General features: G+C 38.9%; 2 protein-coding genes and 1 pseudogene across 3 annotated transcripts; 1 reads left to right on the forward strand and 2 right to left on the reverse strand.

The window, feature by feature from the left end:
- Positions 1 to 3,519: 3,519 nt before the first annotated feature.
- Positions 3,520 to 3,666, reverse strand: LOC122044537 (annotated as a pseudogene).
- A 671-nt stretch (positions 3,667 to 4,337) lies between these two features.
- LOC122043398 lies at positions 4,338 to 8,614 on the forward strand. 2 transcript variants are annotated; one of them, XM_042603986.1, is made up of 5 exons: positions 4,338 to 4,570; positions 5,720 to 5,881; positions 6,007 to 6,179; positions 6,258 to 8,223; positions 8,287 to 8,614. In XM_042603986.1, exons 1-5 carry the CDS (start codon positions 4,451 to 4,453, stop codon positions 8,338 to 8,340), a joined length of 2,475 nt encoding a protein of 824 aa, XP_042459920.1. In that variant the 5' UTR covers positions 4,338 to 4,450; the 3' UTR covers positions 8,341 to 8,614. The 2 variants fall into 2 exon arrangements, with proteins under 2 accessions (XP_042459920.1, XP_042459921.1); XM_042603987.1 differs by having other exon boundaries at positions 5,783 to 5,881.
- Positions 8,615 to 8,930: 316 nt separating this feature from the next.
- Positions 8,931 to 13,018, reverse strand: LOC122043399. The gene is made up of 2 exons (XM_042603988.1): positions 12,952 to 13,018; positions 8,931 to 12,653 (listed from the first exon to the last, which is right to left on the reverse strand). The coding sequence occupies exon 2, from the start codon at positions 12,611 to 12,613 to the stop codon at positions 11,555 to 11,557; it is 1,059 nt and encodes a 352-aa protein (XP_042459922.1). The 5' UTR covers positions 12,614 to 12,653; positions 12,952 to 13,018; the 3' UTR covers positions 8,931 to 11,554.
- Positions 13,019 to 13,301: the final 283 nt, after the last annotated feature.

Genomic DNA, 13,301 nt, shown 5'->3' on the forward strand with positions numbered 1-13,301 from the left:
AAAGCGGCGGCGACGAGTGAATGAAAAATTAGGGATTTAGGTTGAAAACTTTAAAACCCTAGGTTCAGTTGTTCAGGTCCAGGTCCAGATCCAAGTTCACCTGTGACCTGAGTCCGTGACCACTAATCACTGATCAGGTTTTAACTTTTAAACCTGGTTTGGATTAAAAGTATTAAATAATTCAGGTTTTTCGGTTTAACCGAATAGGCAACTCTAAACCCGAACCCGAACCGGAAAAACTGAAAAACTCGAACCGAAAAAACTGAAATTTTTAACCGAATTAACCAAAATTTCGAAATAACCGAACCGAATTTAAAAAATCGGTCAGTTCTGTTGGTGCAATATCCCTCAGGTCAAGGTTGACCTGGGTAACCAAGTTGAGTCTTGGTTTGGGTTTAGATGTTTGACAATAAGATATTGATTGAAGAAGAGTCAAGTAGGTCAAGGTTGACTGGATACTTGACTGGGAAGTCCTAACTGGGATGTTAGGCAAAGTGAAAGTCCTAGTGAGTGAAGCTAGGCAGATGGAAAACCCTGGTGAGTGAAGCCAGGTGAAAGTCCTAGTGAGTAAAGCTAGGCAGATGGAAAACCCTGGTGAGTGAAGCCAGGTGAAAGTCCTAGTGAGTGAAGCTAGGCAGATGGAAAACCCTAGTGAGTGAAGCTAGGTGAAAGTCCTGGTGAGTGAAGCCAGGCAAGGGAAAATCCAGATGGATCAAGGATGATCGGACATCTGGTGTTGGGAAGTCCAAGTAGGTCAAAGGATTGACTGGATACTTGGCATGAAAGAAAAGTCCAAGTAGGTCAAAGGGATTGACCGGATACTTGGCACAGAGAAAAGTCCAAGTGGGTCAAAGGGATTGACCGGACACTTGGTAAGGGAGTCCTAGCAGGTCAAGGGAGTGACTAGATGCTAGGCATGATATACCAACAAGTCAAGGTTGACCGGATGTTGGTTTGGGAGGTTTAGGACTTGGTTTTGGACAAAAACCAAGTGCTGGATCGATCGATGGATCGATCCGGGCTCGATCGATCGGTGGATCGATCCGACTGCCCCAATCGAGCAGATCGGATCGATCCGTGGATCGATCAGATGTCCCAGATCGGTGGATCGATTGGGACACGGCTGCGCGCGATTAGCGCTGGATCGATCCGTGGATCGATCCAGCGCGCTTCGAGCACGGCTCGGATCGATCCGTGGATCGATCCAAAGCCTCCCGATCGATTGGGAACATTCAATCGATCGGGATCCGACCGTTGGCGTCGTTTATAGCTACAGGCGTTCGATGGCTGCGGCGATCTCTTCTCAGATTTCTCGCCAGCTCCTCCACAGCCTCACAAAGCTCAGATCGCCAGTTCTTGAAGGATCTTGGAAGTTTTCCAAGTCAAGAGGCGGATCAAAGCCAAGAAGAGAAGCTAGGGTTAGGGTTTATACTCATTGTAAGCTTGTAAGCTTGTATTTCTTGTATCCTTTCCCTCTCTTCTTGTATTGAGTCTTGTAGGGCTTCTCCGCCCTTGGTAGTTACCATAAAGGAGAGTTTTATTTAGTGGAGGGTGTGTGTGTTGGTGTGGATCCTTGGATTAGTCACCTCTTGTGAGGTGGATACCAAGTAAACCAACCGTGTTAGCGTTGTGTGATTGTTTCTTTGTATTTCCGCTGCACATCTTTGAAGGAACAAGCAACGCCGAGCAACGAGCGAACGCGACGAGCTATTCACCCCCCCCCCCCTCTAGCTACTTTTGGTCCTAACAAGTTCGGTCGGTTTATTCGATTTGACCGAACTTTTGCTCACCCCTAGTATCAAAGGGAGAATTTAGGGTTTAAGTTAAGAAATTCTCTATATTCACAGGGGGAAACTATGAAACCCTTGGGTTAATGAGGAGAATGAAACCCTCATTCATGTTTTGGCATGAAGAAGAAGTTGTGGCTATGAAATTAGCCTAACTTAAACTTATTATCAAACATAAAAAAGGGGAAGATCATTAGTGTAATTTCCCTAGGTCAAAGTTGACCAGTTTAACTAAGCTTGAATTTGCTCAAATTTGAGTCGTGATGTTTAAGTTTTTGATGTTTGACAATTATAGAGATTGCAGGTGCAATTGTCTATTTGAGAAGATTGCTGGTGCAATTCCCCACTGGTCAAGGTTTGATTAGTTTAATGTGAAGAAGAGTCAAGTAAACTAAGGTTGACTAGATACTTGACTGGAAAGTCCTAACTGGAGGTTAGGCAAGGGCAAGGGCAAGCTCAACGGAAAGGTTAGCAAAGTTGAAAATCTAAGTGGGTCAGTGTTGACCAGACACTTGGTATGAAAGTCCTGGTGAGTGAAGTTAGGCAGAAGAAAATCCTGATGAGTGAAGTCTGGTGAAAGCTCTAGTGAGTGAAGTTAGATAGAAGGAAATCCTGATGAGTTAAGCTAGGTAAAAAGTTTTGGTGAGTGAAGCCAGGCAATTAAAAAAAATCCAAGTGGATCAAAGGATTGACCGACCACTTGACATGAGATAATAAGTCCAAGTGGGTCAAAGTTGATCGGACACTTGCATTAGGAGAAAAATCTAAGTGGGTCAAAGGATTGACCGGACACTTGGTGAAGAAGTCCCAACAGGTCAAGGGTGACCGGATGTCAGGCAATGAGGAATCCCAACTGGTCATGGTTGACTGGATGTTGGGAAAGGAACCCTAGACTTAGTTTTGGAGGTTAGGGTTCGGTAATCGATTAGAGTAATCGCTTACACTGAGCTTAAGCAATTAAAAAAATAAGAGCTAGTTTTACGCGAGTGCACAGAGGTGTCTAATCAATTAAGTTAATTGATTAGACACAACGTAAGTGATTAGAGCAATCGCTTACGACCCCTTTTGCTTCGAGCAGAATGGTTCTTTTCAAAGTTTAAGTGATCAGGTTAATCGCTAAAGCTATTTCTCGCGATCGAATAGAATGTTGCTGAATCGATTTGGCTAATCAATTCAACAATGCTTAATAGACTGGGATAGTCAATTAAGGTTGAAAATATAGCCATTATGCAGGTAGAAAAGGGATTCGCGTGCACTGTTCACCGCATCTCTTCTCTTCCACTCTCTTCGCTGAGCACAAATCTTCACACCAGTTTTTGAAGCTACTTGGAGACAAGTATTGCTCTACTTCCAAGGTTCAAGAAGTGTTTACAAACAAGAAGAGAGCAAGCTAAGGTTTTTTCATTGTAAATCTTGTAAGATTTCATTTGTATCAGCTTGTATCCTTCTCTTCTTGTATCTACTGTGTGTGTGAGTTTGTACGAGAATTCTCCGTCTCCGGAGTGTTTCTGAGAATGTGTTTTATAGTGGATGTGTGAGTGAAGGTTGAATTCTTGGATTAGTCACCTCTTCTTGAGGTAGACACTAAGTAAATATTTGTTGTTAGCATTTACTTAAGTGGTTTTCGTTGTAATAACTCATTAAAGCGAACGGAGCTAATTATCCCCCCCCCCCTTCTAGCTCACAAAGTGACACAACAATTAGTACCTCAGATCTATAAATTGGACTAGGTAAGGAGTGTGTCAAATCAATACAGTAGTGCAACACAAGAATGATGCTCGAGAACCTCAACAGTAAGCTACTATAATGAATTCTTCTTTATAAAAAAATAATAATTTAATATCACACTTGATCTTAGCTAAAAAATTGAGAAAGGTATTCTTTCTAACGTCGTCGGTCTAAGATATATATAGAAATTTTTTTTGTTTGTAATATTGACAATTCTAAAATGTAAGACTAAAATGAACTATGATAATTTATATTTTTTATATAAAATAATTTAAAAAAATTACTAATAAATTTTAAAATTATTTTTAGTATTAAAAATATTAACATAATCTTATTTTAGATTTTATCAAAATTAATTAGAAAATAAAAATAATAGATCCACCTTATCTAATTATCCGAATATTTCTATTCTATTATTCAATAATTTTTTTTTTCAAAAAAAATCCTTCCGTTACGGAAATTGTCATCCCTGGGGACCCGCCTGCGGTTCCGTTGCTTTCTTCCTCCGGCCCGGCGAGTCCATGGCACGGGTATCAACGAACCGCCGAAGGGAACTGACTCCTTGGCGTGTGGGCCCCGTCTGAACGGGTCCTCTGCTTCCTTCTTTAGCAAGGCGGGTACATGGCACGGGTTAGCAGGGAGGCACCGAAGTAAATGGCTTTTGGCCTAGCGGGTCCTCCGGTGGGGCCACGCGGCTTCCTCTTGTGACGTGGCGGTGCATGAATAGGGAAAGATCCAAATCCGTAACGGCTAGTTTTGATTTTTTTTTTTTTAAAAAAAAATCAAATCAAATCAACGGGCGTCTCCGCCGCCTCCGTTCAATCGCCGTCATTAATCCGCATTTTTTTTCTAGGTTTTAGCGGACGAGCCTAAGCTGAAGAGCCTAACTAGTTCGCGTCATCTTGCTTCCGTTCGATTCGTGAGCTCTCTTGGTCATGGGATCCGGTGATGCATTCCCCCATGATGGGGCGGCGATTAAGCCCTCTGTCGAGTCGTCGGCGAAGGGCTCGGATCTCGAAGCACTGACGTCCACCGTCACAAGCAGCGGAAGAAAGGTCAGTATTGTCGACCTTAGTCCCTCTGTTTGCCTTTTGATCTTAATCGGATTTTAAAGTCGACTAATGGAGATGAATCACCCAGTTGCCCTCATTTTTCTTCTTGATTTCTTGGTCTTATCCCGTACGGTTTGATAGTTGTCTCTTTTCACGACAGATCTTTAGGTTACTAACTAAATCTTGGTTGGAGCCTAGAATTTCCAGGAGTAATAGATTTTTATTGCAGATTTTGGCATTACCATTGACGATCATCTTGCCATTGTCAAGACCTAGTTGTTTGATAGCCTTGTTTTTTCCGACAGAGGCCAGATTTGTAAGAGTTGAAATGATACAGCACAAGAGAGCCTATACTTATTTTGTTGTTGTTGTTGTATCACTTAGAGTTGTTTGAACCAGTTCATTCCATCGAATGTCATCAGGATCATTAGTGAGTTCTACCAGTCTTTAGGAATGAAGCTGTTCCAGTTTCTTCACAACGGAATCACTGGAATTCCATTCCACAGCTAGAACTCTCCTTACATGATTTGTTCTTATTGCAATCTGTTTCTCTCGTTGGCAACTCAATGCCATCTCTAAGACTGTAGATGGACCTATAAGTCTGGTTTGATTTTAACATCTTCTAGCATTTTTTTTCCCTGTTAGTTAATCTTTTCAACAAAAAAAAGCAAAATATTAGTGAATTCCAAGTCTCCAACTAAATATGTCTGCTGTTGAAGGTGATCGTCATTCCATGTTGCATCTGTGGCTTGGTCCCAAACCCTTGCAATTGATAGTTGAGGAAGTCTTATTCCTCTGATTTATGGTAAAAACATAGAGGGTAAACTAATTCAAACTTCCAGAAGTTAACTGGTTTTCTTTTCCAAATCCAACAGGGAGAATGCTAGCGAATTAGACAATATCCTTGCACACATAAGAGAATTTATCACGAACTGTTGTTTATTAGTAAAATTTAGTTATTCTAAAATCCTATTTCAAGCAAATGGTTTACTTTCTTTTGATATTCATAATTCTCAGATTTTTGACACTCATAATGATTACAACATTGAGTCGCTAAATCAACTGAGGTTCATGATTCATGTTGTAGCGAAGAAAGAAATAAGTCCCACAGTAGCAATTTTTTTTTTTAATGACATCCTATTACTCGTGCAGAATGGTGGATCAAAAGACATTGGTTATTCAGTTCTGAATTCAATTAATAAATCTACGTCGCAGATTAAGAAGCCTAATCACAGGAAAATTGTTTCACCATTGAATTGGTTTCCACGAAAAAGGGCAGATTCATTCCTGAAGAGAAAAATAAAGCATCTACAGGTACTGTCAATATTCATTGTTTTCTTTCCTACATGTAGTAGGCATTAGGAACAATTTGCAAGTGCTGAAATCACAAAGTAATATACTGTTAGATTGAGATAAAGAGTGTTTGTTTATTCACATAGGAGATTGCAGGAATGAATCTTTCTCTGGATGAAACTCTGGGAAATGCGAATCCTCATTATACTAGGATTACAAGGGAAAAGATTGCAGCTCGAGAAGCAGCCCAAAAAGCCATGGAAGCTCGGAAAGCTGCATTGGTCGAAGCATCCTGGTGTAGAATACTTGGAGCAGCCAGGTAATATCTTAATCAAAATAATGTTGGCATGAACAATAGCTCAAGCTTAAGCAATTGAAGATGTCCATTTCTGTCCAGGATTAATAGTAAAGAAGCAGAAGCGAGATTACAGAAAGCAGAGAAATGCGCAGAAGAAGCCTTCGAGGCTGCCAGATCGCTGGGAGTAATGATGTATGACAGGCCTGACTCCCAAAGGAGGCCATACGAAATAGAAACATCATTAGGTATTGGGGGAAAATCCACCCACAAGGTCACTGCTGCTTTTGAAACTGCCTTTGATGTAGATAAAGAGGTTACTGCAGCAGTAAAAAGAGCATTTGTGATGCTTGCAAATTGTTCCTCTTCTTCAAGTAAAGAAGAATTTAGGAATTTGCTGTGTAAAATCAGTCAAAATCCTGATATTAACCGTTCAACTGAAGGTCTATTAGATACATCTTCTGAGCTTGAAAGTCATTCTGTAGCAGAGAATGTGCAAGAGTCACATGGCAGTGATGATGCCAACGATAAGAAGGCCACCAACCCTTCAACTGAAGGTCTACCAGATGCATCTTCTGAGCTTGAAAGTCATCCTGTAGCAGAGAATGAGCAAGAGTCACATGGCAGTGATGATGCTAACAATAAGAAGACCACCAGGATGAAACAAACAAAACATAATACCAGTTTGCTTTCAACTAGTGATGGCAGCAGCAGCAGTTCTATGTCACCAACAAAGCTCACAAATAACATGTTTGACAGGCTCAAATGCTTACATGAAGATGAACTTTCTTCCCTGGCTGTTATAGTTGCAACTTGTGGACTAAACGCTGCTCTTCGTGAAATGAAAAGAACAAAAAACGATGATGTTGAATCAGTTACCACCGAAGTACCCGGTCTAGACAAGTTTCTGGTAAAGCACATCTCAAAACTTGAAAAGGAAGTTCAAGAGGCAAGGAAAAGTAATGCTGCACTAGAGGATAACAGAAAGTTTGGAACATTGGAAAAGCAAGGTGCAGCAATTGAGAACCTTGAACCGGTTATCTCTGAGGTGCCCAGTCTAGACAAGTTCTTGGTGAAGCACGTCTCAAAATTAGAACAAGAAGTTCATGAAGCAAAGAAAAATAGTGCTTCGCTAGAGGATCAAAGAATGTTGGGAACACTGGTGAATGAAGATGTCAAAAGGAAGTTATTCAATCATGAACCAGTGATCACTGAAGTACCCAGTCTAGACAAATTTCTGGTGAAGCACGTCTCAAAACTAGAAAGAGAAATTCAAGAAGCAAAGAAAAATAATGCTGTGCTAAAGGATCATAGAATTTTAGGCAAATTGGAGAATGAAGATGTTGAAAGGAAGTTATCTGAAATACATGAAGAGAAGAGCATGGAATCAAACCTCAATAGTGAAATCCAAACCGAAATCATGAGAACTGAACCTATCAGTGTTGCACCACCATGTGACAACATCCTGACTCAAGGAGAGGAATGCAACAAAGAGAACAAAAAGCAGATTCCTATCAAGCATTTGCACAAGACAGATAAATGCATGTCTCGAGATGAGCGAGCTAAGTTGGAGGTTTTGAAGGCCTTTTCTAAAGGTTATGATGACACCCTCGGGACAATAGGACATGACAAGATTCTGAGCAAACCAATGCATTGGTTGGCAATGGAGAAAATACAAAATATGGAACCAAAGAGGCATGGCACTGTGCCAAAAGGCCCTGTTAAACATGGAAACAACATTACCGTCACAAATAGTTTAGATAAGATCTTGCTAAAGCATGTGTCTCAACTTGAGAAGGAGAAACAGGCATGGAAAGCCACTGAAGTTGTAAGAAAAGGTAACAAAACCAAACAGCAGTCTGAAGAATTGCCCGGTTTAGATGAGATTATGGTGAAACGTCAATCAAAGCTGGAGAAAGCCAAGCAATCTGCAACTCAAGAGTCAGCAGATTATGTCAAACATGAAACTCGTAGAGAAGCAAGGGAGAAAGAGTTGGAAGCAGCATGGGGCGGCTTGAGCTTGGGAAACTCCATGCGGTCCCATCTATCGCGGATCGAACAAGAAAAGGCAAGCTTAAACTTGTTTCATAAAGCCTAGTTTCCACTCAATTATAACTTTGTTTTTCTGTAGGCTGCTTGGAGGAAGGCTGAGGAAGAAGGGGGTACACTAGAAATGGAGCTGTAAGGGAAGAAAACTCGCATGCCAATTTCACCGTACATTCTTTTGCTGGAGTATATTTTAGTAATGTTTCACTTAGTTGAAATCCATCAATTCTTCTGATGGTTTACCTAACCTTCTATTAAACAATAGTGCAAACCTCATTCTGATGGCTTCCAGCAGAAGAATCTGATGAAGTATCTTTTTTAGGTATCAAATGACATCAATTGTAGACGATCAGATCTCATTCTGATAAACAATAGTCGAAACCTTTCTACAGCAAGTCATGATACAAACTGTCTGATGAAGTATTGTTTTACATATCAAATGCAAAGTCTGTCGAATAGACTCATGCATATACTCGTATGTACTCCTCTCAATAACAAGATGCTGCTTGATGGTAATATTTAGCCGTTCGGATCTCCTGGTCCACAATTCCTTGGCCCCTCTTAGTCCCTACATACTTCGGATGCCGTTTTATTTAGTGAACTCATCCAAAAAAAAAAAAAAAAGTGAAAATCTAAAATGTCTCAATTCCATGCTTAAATTATAATTTTTTAGCATTTTTTACCTTATAAATGTATTTAATGAGGTTTTTTTTTCTTTTTCAGGGATCAAAGTTGGGAAAAATATCTCATTAAATACATTTTTAAGGTAAAAAAATGCTAAAAAATTATAATTTAGGCACGGAATTGAGGCATCTTAGATTTTCACTTTTTTGGATGAATTCACTAAAAACGACATCCGAAGTATGTAGGGAGGGGATTAGGAATTGTGGACCAGGAGATTTGAACTGAATATTTAGCTTCTTCGTAAGAACTTTTAGTGAAGTATGCTTATCTTGGAGTAAAATTTCACCGGAGATAAAAAACCATGAGAACTAACATATAGGATATTGATCAAAGTGAACAATACTCGGTGTTCTAAAAATCGGCCTAGGCGCTAACTAGCCGCATTGAAAACATGCTAGTTGGTCAGCCTAGACAATATTAGACGGCTCTAGGAGCCATAGAAATAGTGTAAGGTTTTTATGATTTTTTTTTTAATTTGGACTTTTAAATTTAAAGCCCAATTAAAAAAAATAAAATGCAACCCTTTTTTGTATTGAACTTAAGTTTTATAAGCCGTAAACTTTGGTCCAACAAGAAAATTGATTTGTTAGCAAGCCCTAGCAGCTAGCATTAAACTTCATCTTCAGAGTGAATGAAGAAGCCTATATTTTGGAGAAATCAAAGAATTAAAAGACTGGAGAAATCGATTTGAAGACAAATTTGTTGTTTGATTTTTCCTCAATTGAGTGACTTGAAAGGGACTGAATTGAAGGTTGGTCAAAGCCTCATCCTTTGAAAACGTCATTTTATCATACATTCGCAATATTCATTAAAGTTGAAAGATAATTTATTTTAATTTGACGCTTGAAAATTGAAAAATAATTTGTTTTAATTACCATGTAATTTATATTGATAACGTGGAATCCGTTTAGCAGCGCCTAGTCCCTGCCTAGGTGGTCTATGCTCTAGGCGCTAGTCTGACGTTCGAGTAGTGCCTAGCAAATTTTAAAACCTTAACAATACTTTAATATTGTATTAGAGTATAACCTTTCTAAGTAGATGGTATAATCTTGCCCGTATCAGCAAATAAAAAAGAAAGAATATAACCTTGATGGAAGTATTAAAGTTAAACCAGATATATAAGTATTCCAGTAACTTATCAATATGGTTGTAAACAAAAGCCAAATCAAGTTTTATGATATTCAAGCTTGTTTGATAAGGTAACCGAGCCGACCTCAAAATGAACCAAGCCATTAAAATGATTATTCAAGCTTAGCTTGGTTCATTTTTTATGAGCTTGAGCTCTTGGTTCAAACTTAGCTTGAGCTTTGTTCGTTTAGATGTTATCAAACTCTTAATTCAAACTTGTTTGATTGTTTGAAATTTTTACATTTTAAGCTTGTTTGGTTGGTTATTGAGTTTGATAATACAAATCTGTTTATTCATTTTGAAAATTTATTTTCGTTTATTTAACAAGTTGATAAATTGGTTGGTTATTGAGTTTGATAATACAAATCTGTTTATTCATTTTGAAAATTTATTTTCGTTTATTTAACAAGTTGATAAAAGTTTTATTGATAAACATTATTCACCAACGTTGATGAGATGAACACGTGTTCAAACTTGTTTGTTTAGTTTAACGAGTTATTCAAATTTGTTCATTTAATTGATCTTATACGTATTGAACAAACATAAATAAGCTTTTACCAAGTTAAATACCAAGCTTGTTCACAATTTGATTCATTTACCCTACTTATCAATGAAGCAAAACAAAAACAAAAAGATTGTGTTGATCTCACTTGGATGCGGCAAGAACTCCCATCAAATGCAAGGAACTCGTTATAATATCAGCAGCCAAACTAAATTGTAGGAAATCAAAAGGTTGATACCAATTCAAAACTGTGTCGGCATGACGCTAGATTATTGGAATTCATATTACCTTTGTTTTAAATGGTCGCTGCAGAAAGTACTCCATATCCAGCTACAGCAACCCAATATGCACTTTAGTCTGCATCCTGCTACTTAACTCAATGCTGTCTAAAGTTATTTTGTCAACAAATAGAAACATTGATACTTGGTACTCATTGGAATATCGCAGTCTCGTTTAGGTTAAACCCTCTTTCAGCATTTGTAGTGTCATGATATAAACAAATGTGACTTTAACATAGTCAAAGATGTTCATAAACTTTACTATGATCATCATTTAATTCATTCAATACAGAAAGTTTTCTACAAAAGGATTGTTATAGATAATTCAATAGAAATGTAGTGAATATCCTGATCTCATTAAATTAAAATAGAATGGCCCGTATAGTTTCAAAAATGAAACAACAGGTGAAAATTAACATATCATTTACATGCATAGCTCATTCTCCGAAATCACTATGGACTTAAAATTTCTTGTGAAATGCTATCCAATTTAAATTTTTACAGCCTAATTGACAAGGATGTAAAAAGATCTATCACAAGAAATCAGCACAAACCTATAAAGGAGAAGGTGTATGTCATTATCCCTTATGCCATGTTCCATGATGCTGGTGGGTTTAAAAATTCAGATGCCTAGAATTTCCTTTTCACTCTTGTGAACACATTAGATGCATATTATTGCTTCATCAGTATTCAAAGCTTCAAGAGGAATCGGATCCTCAACTTGTATTGTTCGGAATCACCATGAATAAGTGAGTCAGATTTCAACCTTCTGAAAAATGCAGGCGCATTCTCTCGAGCTGTAGGGGCCAATCACCTCCGAGTAAATCAGGATCCATGTCCATTGCCAATTGGAAATCATGCGAAGAAGTATAATAGCACCCACTTGATGTTTGCGCTTGCCATAGACCTTTCATATTAGGCAAAGTACTTCTTTCAGCTCGATTCATCCTATTCGAACTACTACGCCTTGCTTTAGCAAGGTCCACGCAAGGCTTGATCAACCTCCTCAAGAATGCATCCATTCCATGATTTAATGCATTAGCACAATCAACTGACAAACCAAGACCCTGAACCTGCAACTTCCGTTCCAACCAACCCCTCAAGGCCCTTGAATCTGGTAGTTCTGAAGTACGATAACAGCTCTCGAGAATATTCAACCGACCGACTCGAAAGCTTGATGCCAAGCCACAACGAAGAGACTTGCAAGAGCGATCGCCAGCAGTTGCCGGAACGCCTAGTGGAGGCCTTAAAGGACTTCTACTCTGAACACTCGGGCTACATCGAAACTGATCGACCTCTTCCCCATCTTCCACAGATGTTAGTGCTTTGCTGCCTATAGATATCAACTCCGGGGCACTTTGCTGCTCTCTCGACCTCTGTAAATCACAAGAATTAGTCGCTTCTTGAACATGTCCCGGAGGAATTTTTCCATAAGGCCCGAGTAGGCTAGACCGCTCAGCTAATCTTCGGTCCCTGCTGTTTATGGATCTTCCCCTCCGAGGCGATGGAGGGAAGCTTTCACCAATGCTGGAAATTTTCGACGTGCGTGAATTTCCAGTAACAGTCTCTCTACTAGGCGGAGCAAGCGCGAGACAAACATTGCTAAGGATCGATCTGATGAACAAATTATGGAGGGCAATGTTTTCCTTCCCAATAATACTATAGCACAATTTCTCAAACTCCAATTTACTGAGTCTCGAGTTGAGTAATCTCTTGAGGTTGTAGAAGTACTTCTCTGCTCTTTGGCGGCCAAGCTTCCTGAACAGCTGAGATTTGAGCTCAGAAGTATCGATTCTGGAGAACTGCTTGCAAGTTGCCATTTCGATCTCTTAAGCGTTTAGCAAACTCGCAAAAATGGGTCTGCACAGAACGTAGTAGAGATTGTGAAATGGACAAAACGGATCAGGAAAACAGCGATCGACTTTGAGGTAAGAGATAAACAACATAAACGAAAACTAGAACAACCCAAACGGCCTCAAAACCCTAGATTAATCCAAATCGTTCCGAATTTCCAAGATGGAAGCCGGAGTGCACAAGAACCCTACTGGAAAAAAAAAACAAAGAAAACAAGCGCAGCAACCGGACGAAGATCGATCAAAAAAAAAAGGAAAAACAACAGCAAACGAAGTCAAATCGAATGAGAGTAGAAAAATCTAACCTTGTAGACGGAGAACTCACGGATTTCGCCGTCGATCGCCGAAATTGGGGTTAAAAAAAGTCACAGAATATGGCCCCTTTTCTTAATCATTTATAGGCCATTTTCAGAAAATTACCTAATTATTTTATAAATGATTTTCACACTAGACTGCAATTAAATAGGCTAATTTTCAAAATTTTAAGTTTACTGTCCGTCCTATGTTAAAAATATTTATTTTAACTCCCTAACGTATATTAATTCATCTAATTCAGCACATATTTTGAGGGACTAATATAAAATATAAGTAAAAAAGTTTAGAAAAGGTATCATTAATTTAAAATAAGTTATAATTTCTTTTAAATTTAGTATTA

Source organism: Zingiber officinale, chromosome 2A (assembly GCF_018446385.1).
Source record: "Zingiber officinale cultivar Zhangliang chromosome 2A, Zo_v1.1, whole genome shotgun sequence".
NCBI classification, from domain to species: domain Eukaryota; kingdom Viridiplantae; phylum Streptophyta; class Magnoliopsida; order Zingiberales; family Zingiberaceae; genus Zingiber; species Zingiber officinale.